Source organism: Pseudorasbora parva, chromosome 13, assembly GCF_024679245.1.
Source record: "Pseudorasbora parva isolate DD20220531a chromosome 13, ASM2467924v1, whole genome shotgun sequence".
In the NCBI taxonomy this organism is placed as follows: Eukaryota; Metazoa; Chordata; class Actinopteri; order Cypriniformes; family Gobionidae; genus Pseudorasbora; species Pseudorasbora parva.
The window spans coordinates 8,700,869-8,717,966 of NC_090184.1; the positions used below are offsets into that span (position 1 = coordinate 8,700,869).

The following is a 17,098-nucleotide window of genomic DNA, read 5'->3' on the forward strand; positions in this document are numbered from 1 at the left end:
ATCTCTGTCTTTTTTTCTTTCCTCCGCCGTTCTGCTGCGGCACTAACCTCTTCCTGCAGCCTCTCCCCTCTCAGGCTTCCAGTCCTCTGAGACTGGGGACCAAAGCTCTGATAACCAGTTTGACCCAATTCCAGTGCTTATCTCCAAAGGCTCCAGCCAAGGTAAGGGAATTTGGATAACCGCAAAAGTTTTTGGAAAAGGGCACATGCTTTATTTACTGCATCTGTTCTCACTGAAGCATAAGCATACGGTTGCAAACTTTTTGACTGATCAAAGGTAAAGTGGTGTACAGTAAGATAGCTCCGAGACGCTGGTGTTTTTCACATTGTTGAACAATTTTTTTAAGTTGAAGCTGGTTGACCTGGCTTTGAGTAACGGAAAAGATTAGGATTACTCTTTTGATGCATGCTTAAATTTGTCCATCACAAACTGTCCTCGCCCTGTCGCAGTCATTGTTAAATGAGTGATTCTACAACGTTTGTCACATTTCACCAAAAAATCCAAAAACAAAAGAAAATGCAGTTATGTTTGCATTGTGACTCCTTAATATCTTTAGATTGAGATTTGTCACATTATTGTCAGTGGTTATTCATTAAAAAAATAAAAATAAATAATCACCCTAACATACCGTAATACAGACTGATTTTATTAATTACTTTAATAAAATTTTATTAATTATTATTACTGTAATACAGACAGTCATTTTAAAAACAAATTAATACATTATATTTAATATATATTTATGTATTATATATTTTTTATATATAATTACTCTGTGTTTACACCATTCAAAACTTTTGGGGTCAATATTTTTTTTTAAGAAATAGTTATACTTTTGTTTAGCAAGGATGCATTCAATTTCATTAAAATGACAGTAAAGACATTTCTAATGATTTCTAGTTCTAGTTGAGCTTTTTATTCATTAAAGCAGACCCAAGGTGACTTTTCAACCATCATAATATATTTTCAAGACTCTTGTGATGATACATCGACTTACAATAGGTTGAATGACACGTCTGCCATAGCCTGATGGGGTCTGTATCGTTTTTAATCGTACTTTTAAACTTTCGGGTTTCGGGTAGTAACCCGAGAACAAAAAGAACTACAAAATTCGACTGCTTTACGGCATATACGTCACTTCCACCAACACCCACACTTCCTTACATTCGGACGTGCGAGCCCAACTTTGTTCGTCGGATAATATTGTCATGTCCGAAGCAGCACAGACAAATAAGAAAGAAAAGGTTTTGTTGGAGGAAAGCAATCAGAGGAAACGAAAAAGTGATGGGATTAAAGGCAGGACGAGGATCAGCATTGGACCAGCGTTTGCTCGTTGGCGTGAGCTGAAGGAGGCGTGCCCGACTGATGCTGTCAGGCTTGTTTTGGTGATTACCTTCCACTCAAACATTGAACTGAAGTATCATATAGATTCTGTAAAACGCTAACCAATAGACTACTATAATGACGCTGGCTTGTAAACGTGAGAATCGTGATTATTTGGCGTTTGAAAAAAATAAAACCCATGAAATTATATTCATATGAGATGCTGAAACATATGCCACTGACTGTACCTGGGATGAAGACATTTCACACGCGCCGCCAGAAGAACACCTGCATGTGAACTCCTCCTGCAGTGTTCAGGGGAACTGTTAGTGCTGCACTAAACCGTGGCGCCGCTTTTATGAAGTTATTTGGCCCGCCCCGCACCACTGTATATATTTTTACAACCCGCCCCGCACCCGCGACCAGTAAATAGACATATGGGGTCCGCGGGTTATGAGACGACCCGCGCATCACTAGCTCACGGCTATCAGGGTTGTCATATCAACAAATGCACGTGCGATGGCATCCCCTGTTGTAGGATGACAGAGCTTACGACAGTAGTTGAGGACATAATTTTTTCCCAACTGTAGGGGGACCCCGAGAGCAAAAGTTACCCAGTGCTGCTTTAAAGAATCCTGAAAAAAATATATACCATAGGTTTCCACAAAAACATTAAGCTGTTTTCAAAATTAATAATAATCAGAAATGTTTCTTGAGCAGCAAATCAGCATATTAGAATGATTTCTGAAAATTCAGCTTTGATCGCACAATGTAAAAAATAAATAAAATGGTATACATAAAAAATTAAATAAATAACAGAAAAGGTACTGGCAGTTTATTAACCGGACATTATCCAGTAATTTTACAGACATTTAAGCTAACCCTAAAACATATTTCACTATTCAAAATGCAGGTAAAATACCTGTAAAAAATGTAATTAATGCAGTACATTGTGCACTATTGTTATGTGTTTTTAGAGTGCAGGAATAACTTTACATTTTTAAAAGACTTTAAAAAATATTAATAAGAATACATTTTTAATATTTCAAATAAAACTAAAAATTTAAGAATTTCAAAAACAAACGAAAAAATCATATTGACCCCATTTTACAGGGAGTTTGAATTAAAATGGGCTTAAAATGGTTCCTAAAATTGCCTTCATTTTCTTTGTGCAAAATATAACAAAAATAATATTTTTCTTTTAATTTGGGGGTAAAATATGACTTTGCTTTTATGATATTCAAGTACGTGGTTGTCATGTACTACATAAATAATATATTACATCTCAACTATGTATGTCCTTAAATTAGCATTACAGAGAACATTCTTTAATTCCACCGAGACTTTATATTGATGGTCCCCTTTAGACATTCTGTTCACTATCAGTAACGTTGCACCTACATGTCAGCTAACTCATCAGAGTATTAGTAATTAGTAAACTGTTAGGGTTAGCAGAATAAGTTGATGTGCTTGCAAAGTTACTTATAGTCAGTAGAATATCTGTTAGAAAGCATCAAAATAATGTGTTAGCAGATATAAATCAGACCGTGTAATAATGCTCCAATGAGAGTGAGTTAACATGTAGGTGCGACGTTACGTTAGTAGAATCTCTAAAGGGGACCATCAAAATAAAGCGTTACCTAGGCGCAGCTTTTTTTTTTCTTTTTCTTCTTAGCCATCCTCTTGAAAATACTTCACTTTGATTCCAATCTGTTATCTTTTAGCGTTTTATGCTTTCTCTTTCCTGCTATTCATCTGGTTTTTGCTTTTTCTCTTTCCTCCTTTCTTTTCTCACCCCTCATTCTTCACTCCCCCTCCGACAACGTCTTATCTTCTTTTCATCTTCATTCTTTCTCACACTTCTCATTCCCACATCTCTCTCTCTCTCTCTCTCTCTCTCTCTCTCTCTCTCTCTCTCTCTCTCTCTCTCTCTCTCTCTCTCTCTCTCTCTCTCTCTCTCTCTCTCTCTCTCTCTCTCTCTCTCTCTCTCTCTCTCTCTCTCTCTCTCTCTCTCTCTCTCTCTCTCTCTCCGGCATGTTCTAGGTGGTCATTCTCGCAGCAACAGTGGCAGTTCTGAGACCAGTCTGCCCTCGCTGGCACGCTCTCTTCTGCTGGTGGACCAACTCATCGACTTATAGAGGAAACAGAAAGAGAGGCAGAAGAATAGAGAGACAGAGAGAGAGAGGGCAGTGTGCAGTTCTTAAAAATATAGCGAGAGATTAGAAACCTCAACAATAAGTAGTCCCATAAACCTTGTGCACATTTTCCTTTGGCATTCTTTTCACATTTGCTCTTTGTCTCTCTTCTGCTGATCCATAAACATTCTCATGACTCTATCATTGATTTATGCTTCATTCTTCAGGATGTCAAAACCAACGGCAACCAATAATGATTTATGTCAACTCCCAAAACATATATCTCTATTATAGCAAACCAAAAGTCAACATTTGAACATTTTGTTTACAATTTGCTAAATGCTATTTGGTTATGGGTCATTAAAGACATCATGCGATGCCCCTCTGTCATGCATGTGACGTAAAAAAGATTTAATGGGAGGAAACGTGACAGATTTTGATTTAGGCTTGAATAGGCTAACATTTAAAAAGCCAGTCATCTACCTAGCAACCTCCCAGAAAACCCCAACAAACGCCTGCTTAGTAACTTGTTAAACCTCTCAAAACACCAACAGCCGTATGTCAGCACTTTGACACCCTGTAAACCACTGACCTCTAGATTTTCGTTGCTGTCGGGTGGAAACCTCTTATTCATCTTTTTCCAAAAACTCTACTTTTCAGAAAATGTGGCTTGTAATTTTCCAAAGTTATCAGCCACTCAACATTTTCACTAGCCAAAATGTTGACATTGATACAGCGGGGGAAAAAACTGCCATGTAGATATATTATATATATATATATAAAAGATTTAATATTATCTCATAATTTGTCATCAGGTATATTAGGCTGCTGTCACTTTAAGACCTGAAGCACAGATCCATTAAGGTGGGCGTACACGGTGCGATTTTTGCTGTCGTACGAACTCGCAGACGTTTTTTTTTTTCTTTGAGGAGAAATCGCGTGGACATCGTGGATGCTCGTATGGTCGTGGCTCGCACCGTGTGAGAGGAAATGCGAGCACGTTAGGAGCACCTCCCGACCTTTCGATAATTTTTAAGCATGTTTAAAAAATTTGGGGAGTCAGCCCGATTTTCACCAGCGTATGGCTATCACCTACAGTATTGCCAAATCATGCACAATCACGTCACATAGGCTTGATCTATGAGTATTAGGCTATAGTGGCTGTGACCATACAGCGTACACACACACTTTTTTTTTTCTCTCACGCGCACGACGCGCCGTCTCTCTCCCTCTGGTTGTTTCGGTTGAAAGGAATGGAGAAAAAGAGACACTTTATGTGCGCGCACTTTGGGTGTGAGCACCGAATCTGCAGGAATGAGTAAATTATGCACAGTACACGCAATCCCATGCCAAAATTCAAGCCTTGTAACACCAACAATATTCATCTGGAGCAAATGAAAGGAGTGAGTGAGGGGAGAGAGCAGCGGGTATTGTGTATCTGTTCTGCGTATCAATATGTCGGAAAATCAATATTTTTGACAACACTACATTGCACTTTGTCTATTATTTTAGATGTCTTTTTAAAGGACTGATGATGAGCGATTGTCAGACATTAGTCCATCAGTAGAGCAGCCGCGTCTGAGGCAGTAAGTGTGTCCTATTGCATTTTCATAAACTTAACAGGTTATAAAGTTTATTGTAGCTATGTGTCCACTCAGTTTATTCTTTCATTTGGCCAAAATCACGTTATAAAAGATGGTGTTACACACAGGCGATTTTAGACAGTATTGGCTTTGACTGGACAACAAATACTAGACTAAGAAACTTCTCCACTCCTCAAATATATAAAACATTTGCCTTTATACATATAGATAATACTGCACATATTCAAACACCCAGTTCTTTATTTACCCTTGCATTGCAAACAAGCATAAACGGTCTAAAATGTGTGTGGCTTGTCTTTTACGATTGAGGCGGGTGGAGTTATGAGTTTGAGGATCCAATGCTGCCTTACGAGGTTTAGTCACAAGCTGTTTTTAAAACTTTTCATTGGATAAATATTTGCAAAACTCACAGACAGCCATAAAGGTTATAAATTTAAAAAATGATGACGGAATATGGAGAGACGGTTTCCACCCAACTGTAACGATAAAAAAACTTTTTTTTTTTTATCCTGAGAAAAGTTTTTATTTTATTTTATACATTTTTATTAAAGGATTATAATATATATATATATATATATATATATATATATATATATATATATATATATATATATATCTTTAGAATAATGTGGACAGTTGAATCATGCACAACTACACCAGGAGCTTTTAGATTCCTCTGATTATTCATGTGGTCAGCCCACTGATTATTCTTGGGATGTTGGTTATACAGTTTCAGACAGACAATACAAAAGAAATGAGAGCAAGTAAGGGGTTAGGGTTCTTAAAAGGATGGTGTTGCATAAATAATTAGACTTAACTAAAGCAAAGACTAAAGCAAATTACAAGAAATTGAGCCATTAAGGGCAGAAGCATACTCTACATAAAGTATAGAAACATATACAGAATGCTTGGCCAACTTATACACTCTAGCAACCAGCTACAGCATGCTAGCAATCCCAGAACGCTACTCAAGAAATATTTCTTATTATCATCAATGTTGAAAGCCCTCCTAATGCTTTCATAATCAACATTCACCTTTGCATTTCCAGCTCCGCTTTAACCTGGTGCAACTTATAAAATAAAAAAAAGATACATTTTCAACTAAAACCTATTACCATGTTTATTTAGCAACATATGTGTAAAGGGTTAAATGTTTTTAAATGTACTTTTGTTATTACTACATTATCCTCCAACTTACATTCATTTTGTTAATACAAAAATAGACATTCTTTGAAATTTCAAATTATGAACTACAGCAAAAAAAAAAATTGTATTGGTTTATTATTATTTGAGAAGTTTTATTTTAACATATCATTATATGTTAGGTCTGTCAAGTGATTAAAATGTTTAATGTAATTAATTACACATCTAATTTGGCTGAGAAATTGCACCCAAAAGATAATTTAAAGTCATTATTGTGTTAAATGAGAGAGCATCAACAAGTAGCTTTAGAAAAAAATATGTTATTTGATTTAACATTGTTTATTACACATAAACTTTTAAGCTTCAACAGCCATTAGGGAGAGTAAATTATTCATTTTTGGCTGAACTATACCTAGTTTTTAATTAATATGGAAAAAATTAATGAACTGATCCTCTAAATAAGAAACCAGTAGGTGGTTTCATATGTCTAAATGGGTAAGTTATTGAGTCATTCATTCATTTGATTCATTCAAACGGATGATTTATTCAGGAATAAACTAAATAGCTGTCCCATTGAATCATTGGTTCACCCGATTGATTTGGATTCATTCAGAAACGAAGCGCCACCGTGTTTCTCTCTGAGATGCACAGCAGTTCTGCTTTGGCTTTATAGGTAATTTTTTCGTTGGCAAAATTTAGAAAAAGCAGACAATATTGTCACAATTTTACTTCTTAATATTGTATAAAATCAATATCAATGATGTATAAAATCATTGTCACATTTTACACGTGCTGTTCAGGGCAACCTCATCACTTGTGTGATATTGCACTTGTTACTCATGTGATATTGCTTAACTATATAAATATGAGGCAAAAAGAGCATTTTGCCCGTGATATCTCAAATCTTAGGGGTTTCTGACTGCATTCTACAGGCTTCATGTTCATCACCAATCAACTGTATGAAATGTAAGGTGAACTACTGGGGCACGTGCGTTAAATAGTGTTAATAATTTAATAATAATTTAAATTAATGTGTTAAATCGACAGCCCTATTATATGATATTTATATAAACATACAGAACAAAATAAGAATTACTAATATAAGTGGATTCTTTGGTAAATGGAAACTTCAAAAGAACAGCATTTACTTAAAATGGAAATCATTTGTAATTTAAATGTCTTTACTGACACTTTTGATCATGTATCTTTACTGAATGAAAGTATTGATTTCTTTAAAAAAAAAAAATATATATATATATATATATATATATATATATCATTTTTTTATTATTATTATTTTTTACTACTGAATGGTAGTTCTAGCAATGCCTAACATGTTAAAGTCTAACCTTGCAAGTGTTCTGATGGTAACAAACAATAGTCCTTAAAAAGGTGATAGTTACTTTAAAATGTCTATATTATTAAAAACATAAATTGAGTTTGAGTAGCTAGAACTGTTAGCGTTCACACACTTATGCAGAGTATGTTTTGGCCCTTAGAAGTTGCATTATAAAGTTTTCCAATGCTCATTTGCATTAGATTTAGCTTGTCCTGCCAAGTTCTAGACATGCAGCATCACAGATAAATGTATAAACTGCTGTAAATGAGCACTCGTTTTATTTAAACAGAGGCTTTTCCCTTTGCAGTTATCTGTCACAGTATTAACCATCTTGAATTTCATTCCTCTGTGATCGTTCTTTGATCCCAACATTTATTTTGTCTATCATCCTGTCTCATCTCCTTCTTCCTTCCTTTGTTTCTTTTCTTGTTCATTTAAACCCCGTTCTGCTTTTACTTTGCGTTTTGCTGTATCTGACATGGGACGCTTATTATTACCAATAGTGCAAATTTGAATATTTTAAATTTCAATCCAGTTATGCATTGTCCCCTTTAAGACACATAAAGGGTAAATGGAAATATGCATCATATTGAGGGTACATTGGGCCGTGATGGTATAAGATGAATGTAAAAACTGAGAATCTGTATAAATGTGTATTATTCTCGAGATAAATATTATACGATAAAGATTATTTATCTGTATGTTAGAGCACAAAGTTGTAAACTTTGCTTTTCTGTCAGTTGGATTCTCTTTTGTCACATTTTGCCTGTTTCTCCTCCGAGCCTGTCATGCGAAGGCTATTTTGGATAAACTTGAACATGCATATAGCGACTATCAGAGTTTTGAAGAAACTCCGTGTTCAGTAACATTTCATCCATCAAGCTCTAAATGATAAATGTAAATATAAGCTGTTCCAAAACCTTATGAGCTGTGCCTGTGGGCAGCATTTATTTGTATCCATTACCTTCTCAAATAACCTCTATTTTGAATCTTAATCTCTTAAAATTTCAATAAGTCAGATATGTTTATTTTCTGAGTTAACTGTGGGTAAATGTGTTTGGACTGAGCCTATGACGGTCTGCTCCTCCTGAGGTCTCGTCTGCCATCTGCCATTTACCAGAAATTCAAATAAAACACACAGTGATTCATTCCGTTACATCCGGAAAACGATGTGCTTTTCAACAGGCAGTGCTGAAACTGACAGGGTTAAAGTCATGAAAAACCTGGAAATTTGTGTTTTCTGGGCATGGAACAAAAAAGATACGCCTAACTAGTCCTTCATCAGCTAGATATTGCTCTTCTGTAGACTTATTGTCCAAATACAGGGTTCAAACTAGAATCAAACTCGTTTTTAACAATCCTAATCACAAACTATTTGAAATGTCTTGGAAATGTTATGGAAATACATTGGACAAAAAGTGTGGGAACCCTTCATCTAAGGCCAAGCAGGTCTTTCACTCTTAAAAATAAAAGTTTTTATTGGCATTTATGGTTCCATGAAGAACCTTTAGCATCTATTGCACAAAAGGTTCTTTATGGTGGAATAGCACTCATTCGATTTTTAGGGGGTGTTCACACTTGCCATCCGAACCCTGAAAAGATGGGTCTCGGCCCGCTTCCAAGCGAACTCTGGTGCGGTTCGACTGAAATCCGAAAGCAACACGAACCAAAGACATGTAAACGAATCAAAAACGGGACAAGACGTCACAAGATGTGACCCTAAAAAGAGCAGAATGCTCAGCACCTTTTTTTCTCTCGTCATAGTCGTGATGTTGCCCATCACAGTTCAGTTTCGGTTTGTGTGTCTGACTGGAATTCCTAACGCTGTTTTGACTCCTTAACACATTTTATAAGCTCCTCATGAGGTCTCAGCTGGTCAATGAGCGCATTTAGCCCAGAACACAACATTGTTTTGGATGTCGGTTCCGTCGTGAAATATACGTAATAAAAGCCGACCAATCAGGTTGTGAACATATCCCTATGCCTTTAGGTTTGGTATCTTTAGGTTCAGTCTAAAAATGCCAGTGTGAATGCTAACCGGACCAGGACATGATGTTTATTTTATTTATTTTTAGTCTGGACCAAGCGAACTAAACTACGAGTGTGAACACACCCTTAAAGTGTCTTCACACCAATTTTAGATTGGCTCAATAGCCTTTTTCACACCGGTTAGTTCTAGTCTGGCCACCAGGATGGTTCCCCGAGAACTTAATGTCTCCCTAGAGCCATTTCCCTGGTTGCATTCGCACGCCATTAGGAACTCTGAAGTGACGTAAGCCGTGCTTGCGGTTTTATTTTGACGGCGAGGCGGACATTTATTTTTACGCCACCGAGAACCGCAAAGCCTGCGCACACAGCGCTCACATTCTCCATCTGTATTCGTTTGTGATCTGTTTAACAGTGCTGTATATTATGTTATTAGATAGAACTGTTATACCAAGAAAGTAGACGGTATATGAAAAAGTATTAGGGTTTGCCGTGTTGTTGATGTCCATTGTTGAAGCTGTGCAGAAATACATAATCATGTTTTGCTTGGTCCCCTCAAAGTTGCCTGGATTTTCTCATTAGCTTAAAGGGTGAGAGGGTTTCCATGTTTGTTGTGTTAGTTCGTGGAGTAAATATAGGCTATAATCTGTGCGAGTTAGCGTCTTTTTTTAAATGGCGGGGGCTGGTGTTTCACATGCCCATAGGCCTGACACGATAACAAATTTTGCTGGACGATAAATTGACTAAGAAATGATTGTGATATTGTGACAGATAAAAACTGCAATGGATGATTGCAAAACCCCCGGTTCGGTTCGTATCACGGTTTTAGGTTCTGTATGGTTCTCGTTGTTTTTTTGTTTTTTTTCTTTAGCTTAATTATCCACAATTTAGGATACGGTATTAAAGAAAAAATGTTATATCATGTAATCATGCACAAACTGAACTTGACTTGACCATCTCTGAGGAAAACTAGATGAGATTTTGATACAGCAGGAGAGAAGACATTGATTACATGCTTTTCATTTATTTGGCAAAAAAAAGGAGATTGTGTATTACTATCTCTACAGGAACGTGTGTGCCTTTTAGCACATAAAGATTGAACTGAAGAATTAACTTGCTTTTATCAAACTGCCAACTTCAGTGTAGCTTTAGGCCTTGTTTATAGACTACTGGACGCGTCCGGACGAGCGCGAGTGTGCACGCGGCAAAAATGGCATCAATGAGGAGTGCGTGAGACCCCATTTCGCTTGGCGGTGTGCACATCAAATTTTGTAACTTTGCATGCGACTCCGCAACCGAAGAAGCACGAGTTCCAGGCGAATCTCATCTCATCACGCCGGCACCCGGTCTGCGCGTTGAGTATAAACACCTCAAACGAGGTGCGCGCAGTCAGCGGGAGAGAGACGAGGAAAACAAACAAGCATGCAAATGGAAATTATCGTAGCTGGATAAATGATCAAGGTCATTTGTTTTTATTGTGCGATTAATTGATTTATTGACTGTCGCGAAAGGCCTACATGCCAATCAGCGTACACTTGCGTCACTGGTGGTTCCTATTGTTCTGGATTAGACCCTACTTTGAAGTAGGAGTGAATTTAGTTCCCCAAAACGCATTCCTAGAACGAAAATCGCTCCCAGTTTCTGCGGTGCAAACACGCCAAAAAGTGGGTACTTCCGCCATTAGTTCTAGGAACTATGAAATGTTTCATCCGGTGCAGAAGCCCCTAATGAGCCCCTTTGAGGAATCCTAAATGGTTCTTCCATGGCATCGCTGTGAAACCCCCCTTGTGGAACCTTTATTTTTCGGAGTGATATTCTGTAAAGCTGATACTAATACAAATTTAGACAATGAAATTTCTCAGAGTTACTGAATTAAACACCTATTTACCTCCAGATATATGCAAAATTCCCTAAAAAGTTGACAACAGAAATAGCTTCTTATCCTTAGGGTTTCATTTTTCAGCAAATGCCAATATCTCATAAATATCGATCTATCACAATCCTAAAGCTGACGTCACACCGGTGTCTAGGCAGCACGTATCAGACATGTGGACACTGACTCTAGACAAATCTCCAGTCACATTTTACATATCAAACATAAAACAGAGCTCAATATAAGAAAACATGTCTTTATGTATATGTATGATGTTCAAATTTTCATACTTAGATGTGCAGAAGCAGTAACAATACACATTTATTTATTTTTGAAATGTAACTGCTTGTAGTGTACGTCAATGTTTTTTATTAAATGCTAAGAGCACTGTTTTATTTTAAGTCTTTGTTTTGTCCGAAGCTTGTGCAGATGTTGCATCGGTAGAACATTGTTGTGTAATATTCAACCCGATCTCAAGATTATACGTAACTGTTTTACGAGGTGGCGATTTCGTATGAATTTGAACGGTGGGATTTATATGGAAACAAAAAAACAAGCATGAAGGCCCACCTTTAAACCTAACCATCATTGGGACGCAAGCATATCGTACGAAAACCTACGAATAAAATTGTATGAATTCTTTCGAATTAGCCAAAATGTAAAATGGTCACAAACTACCATGAGAGTGTGTGGCAATATTGTGTTTATGTGAAAGTTTTCTTTGTTGTCACCCCTTAGATTCTCTTTTCTTTTTTCCTCCCGTTGCTTGTTTTAATGTGGCTGCCCTATGCAATCTGGCTGTAGTGCTCATATTAGATCTTAGATATGAACCCAGCTGTGTGGCTAAATAGTCTGATGTTGAAGTCTTTATTGTGTTGTCGCGTGTATCACAGACCATGTCAGAAAAAAATAACGACAACAAAAATGTCTTATCTATACTGGAATGCCATCGTTTCATCCTTTTTTTCTTCATGTTATCTAGCGCCGTATCCCTTCTGTTTTTATGCGACAATGAACATTCTGAAAAGGAGGATATTAAATAAAATGTCAATGGGAATACTGTTGTGTCTCCGTCTTTGTTAATGGATATCAGGCCACATTTAAAAGCAGGGCTAAACATCATGAAGGCTGGTTTTTGCTTTCACAGAGAAGCTTTTTGTCTAACTTCCATTACACTACTGTTTTAAAGTTACTTTGGGGTCAGTAATTTTAATTTATTTAAAAAATATTTTTGGTTTTTAGAAATGAATACTTTTGTTTAGCAAGCATGAATCAAATGTATCAAACATGACAGTAGCAGAGCACTTTAAAGGATAAGTTTACTTCAAAATGGACATTTCCTTGATAATTTACTCACCCCCATCTCATCCAAGATGTTCATGTCTTTCTTTCTTCAGTCCCAAATAAATTAAAGGGTTAGTTCACCCAAAAAATGAAAATGATGTCATTAATGACTCCCCCTAATGTCGTTCCACACCCGTAAGACCTCCGTTCATCATCAATAAACTAACTGATGTTACATATGGACTACTTTGATGATGTTTTTATTAACTTTCTGGACATGGACAGTATAGTGTGCATAGATACGCTGTCTGACTAAATATAAAATATCTTAAACTGTGTTCTGAAGATGAACGGAGGTCTTACGGGTGTGGAACGACATTAGGGTGAGTCATTAATGACAAATTTAATTTTTGGGTGAACTAACCCTTTAAGTTTGAGGAAAACATTCTAGGATTTTTCTCCACATAAAGGTTTTAAGTTGCAACTAAAATGTTGAAGGTCCAAAACAATGCAGTTTCAAAGCGCTTCGAATGGCTTCAGGGGCTCTGCACGATCCCAGATGAGGAATAGGGTCTTATCTTGCCAACGATCGGCCATTTTCTGAGTAATTAGATTAGAATTGCACGCCGCAGAGAAGTGCAAGATGAGCAATTTAGGTTCAAAAGTATATTCATTTTTATTTTTGAATGTCTGATCGTTTCGCTAGATAAGACCCTATTCCTCGTCTGGGATCGCGCAGAGCCACTGAAGCCCTTTGAAACTGCGTTGATTTTCCAGCACTCTGTAAAGTCTCCACCTGAAATATGGCCATGATATGTCTTCCTACATGGTTGTTTAAGTTGTTTACTAATAAGTATTAGTAAATACTGTATAGTATACAATATACAATATAGTACACATATACGTACAGGCCAAAAGTTTGGACACATTACTATTTGTAATATTTTTGAAAGAAGTTTCTTCTGCTCATCAAGCTTGCATTTATTTGATCAAAAATGCAGATTTATATATATATATATATATATATATATATATATATATATATATATATATATATATATTAATATATATATATTAATATATATATATATATATATATATATATATATATATATATATATATATATATATATATATATATATATATATATATTATATATATAATATATTACAATTTAAAATATTTGGTTTTCAATGTATTATACTTTAAATGATCATTTATTTCTGTGATGCAATGCTGAATTTTCAGGATGGTTCCTCCAGTCTTCAGTGATCATGATCCTTCAGAAATCATTCTCATATTCTGATTTATTATCAGTGTTGGAAACAGTTCTGCTGCCTAATATATTTAATGAATAAAAGGTTCAAAAGAACTGCATTCATTCAAATTAAAACATTGTAACTAATATAAATCTCCTTTACTATCAATGTTTATCAATTTAACACATCCTTGCTGAATAAAATTATTGATTTATTTCAAAAAAACAAAATACTGACCCCAAATTACTGACCAGTAGCTGGTGTATATTGTTGTTACAAAAGATTTCTATTTTTTAAACTTTTTTTTTCTTTTTTTTTCTTTTTTTTCATCAAAGTATTGTAAAAAACTATCACAGGTTATCACAGGTTAAAATATTAAGCAGCAGAACTGTTTCCAACTTTGAAAATGAATCCGCTTTGCATCACAGAAATAAATTATAATTTAAAGTATAATAAATTGAAAACCAATTATTTTAAATTGTAATATATCACAATATTACATTTTTTCTGTATTTTTGATCAAATAAATGCAAGCTTGATGAGCAGAAGAAACTTCTTTCAAAAACATTACAAATAGTAATGTGTCCAAACTTTTGGCCTGTAGTATACATGCTAACAAAAGCACATCATACACAGATAATCAACACAGTTAATGCCTCTGCAGTGTGTTATACATCCTAGTAAGCACTAATATTTTAACTAAATCTTAAACTTAATCCTGAATGTAATGCCGTCCATTTACTTCATCCTGAAGGTAAGACTTGCATCACGTCTCTGCTGTGATCTCAGTTCAGTCATTGTGTCCAACATCCTTGTTTCCATGGCTCTCAGTGCTCAGTTTTAGGGTATTTTGTTGATTCATTTTCTAACTTCAGCACTGGTGAGTGAATTAGCCTCGTCACAACTTTCAAAAATCAAATGAAGGACTGTCACACTAAACCTGTCTGTTTTATTGACAGCCCTAGAAAAAAGTAGTAGCTGTTCTTGTTAGTTTATGAACTTGTGAATTCAGACATTCCTTCTTGGCATTTCTCAGAAATGTGTTACAATGAAAGGCTAATAGTGACAGTTTTTGGAAACAAGGCTGCTGTTTGTCTGTTGTAGATGTTCGTGGTGTTTTCTGTGGTATTAGTCAGTAGTATTTCAGTGGTTTATACAGTGGTAGAATTTGTTTTATTTGTCCTGTATTGCTTTATTTTGCTTCATTGTGTAGTAGTTATGGAGTGCTCCTTAATCATGTTTTCCCCTATTTTATTCACTTGTTCTCCCAAAAAAAATAAATAATCTCATTTACCCACTCAAGTTTTTCCAAATCTGTATGACTATTTGTCATCTGTAGAACTTATTGAGAAATGTCTCAGTGCTTGTTTTTGTCCATTCAGTACAAGTGAGTGGTCACCAACATTCTTCAAAAAAATATTTTGTGTTCCGCAGAAGAACATCATACAGGTTTGGAATGACTTGAGGACGAGTAGATGATCACATACTTTTCATTTTTGGGGTGAACTTTAAACGCTTTTGAATGCACAGATCCTATAGTCTTTAGTGATGGTTCACCCAAACATTTTCATTCTATCATCATCATTCCATGGCATCATGTTGTTCCAAACCTGTATGATGTTCTTCTTTCGGTAAAACACAAAAGGAGAATTTTTTTGAGCAATACAGTTTTTATTTATTTATTGAATTACAGTAATTTTGGACTGGAGCTTCAAGCTTCACAACGCATAAAAGTATCAGTATGACTCATGGCTAGATTCTGTGTCTTCTGACGTCATATGATAGCTTTTTGTGACAAAGAAAACTAAAAATATTCTTCCTCTTCAGTAGGCTGTTAACTCTTGAACTGTGAAATGAACTCAAGAATCAGTCTGACTTGTGAAAAAATAATTCAGACTCAACCCTCTACGCTCACTGTGGCAACAGAATCGCCATTGGCTAGTACATTTTTTAGTTTACTTGCCAAACTGATTAACTATGATTCCACCAAATCAGCTAAAATGGACATACACTCTTAACATCATAAGTCAGTCAAGCATTACATTATGATATTATGCTAATAAAACACTATTTAATGATATCTTAAGCACCACAAGTCCTATGTGCAGTTAAAAATGACATATGCATTCAAACAAGTTACCAAGTTTTAGTTCTAATTACTATCATTCTCAAAGTAAAAATAACTAAATCCTTGGTCATTTGTTTGACTACTTATTCTACTACTGATAACAATACACTCTTAGAAGATGCAAAAAGGTATCTTTATGCTAAAAAGGTAAAAAAAAAAAAAAGAAAGAATTTAGAGTCAACTCCTAAGAACCTTTTATGCTAAAAAGGTTCTATAATGACAAGAAAGAACCCTTTTGGCACTTAAAAAGCGTTCTATATACAACTTTTCGGGGGTTCCAAATGCGTAGCTTCGATAGAACCTTTTAAGGTTCTATATAGAACCTTTTCTTCTAAGAATGTATGCAACGCATCAAGGATTGATGAGCTGCTTGGTTCAATAAGATTGCCAATTACGTATTAGTTCTGCCGACTACCGGAGAAACCGGCATATCTTCTGCTTGTTCATAAAAGCTTAATAATTCCAAATAAACGATTATTTTGACAGGTGAATACAACAAAGAATATTGTTTACATGTGGCGCGTCAATTCTGCGGGATATGCAAGACTCTTTCATCCGTCGAGTTTAATTGAAGTAGTATAGATAAGATTGCATGACGAGAGTGTTCAGTGAGTGAAAATATAAATATGCTAGACTAAAAAGAGCCACAGAATACAATATAAAAAAGGTAATTGTGACTTTTTATCACACAGTTCTGACTTTTTTCTCTCACAATTCCATGATATAAAGTCGCAATTGTGAGTTTATATCTCTCAATTCTGATTTTTCAGATTTGCGAGTTTATATCTTGCAATTCTGACTTTATAACATGCAATTGCAAATTTACACTCACCTAAAGGATTGTTAGGAACACCATACTAATGCTGTGTTTGACCCCCTTTTGCCTTCAGAACTGCCTTAATTCTACATGGCATTGATTTAGCAAGGTGAAAGCATTCTTTAGAAATGTTGGCCCATATTGATAGGATAGCATGTTGCAGTTGATGGAGATTTGTGGGATGCACATCCAGGGCACGAAGCTCC

General features: G+C 35.6%; 1 protein-coding gene across 4 annotated transcripts in view; it reads left to right on the forward strand.

The window, feature by feature from the left end:
• Positions 1-17,098, forward strand: part of aak1a (AP2 associated kinase 1a) — a 112,559-nt gene that overhangs the window by 91,240 nt on the left and 4,221 nt on the right. For 3 of the 4 annotated variants that reach the window (XM_067413091.1, XM_067413092.1, XM_067413093.1), the window contains one exon: positions 60-161. The exons of the other annotated variant lie outside the window; for it this stretch is intronic. In XM_067413091.1, coding sequence (XP_067269192.1) covers positions 60-161 — 102 coding nt within the window. The remainder of the gene's footprint in view (positions 1-59; positions 162-17,098) is intronic. 4 annotated transcript variants of the gene reach the window in all.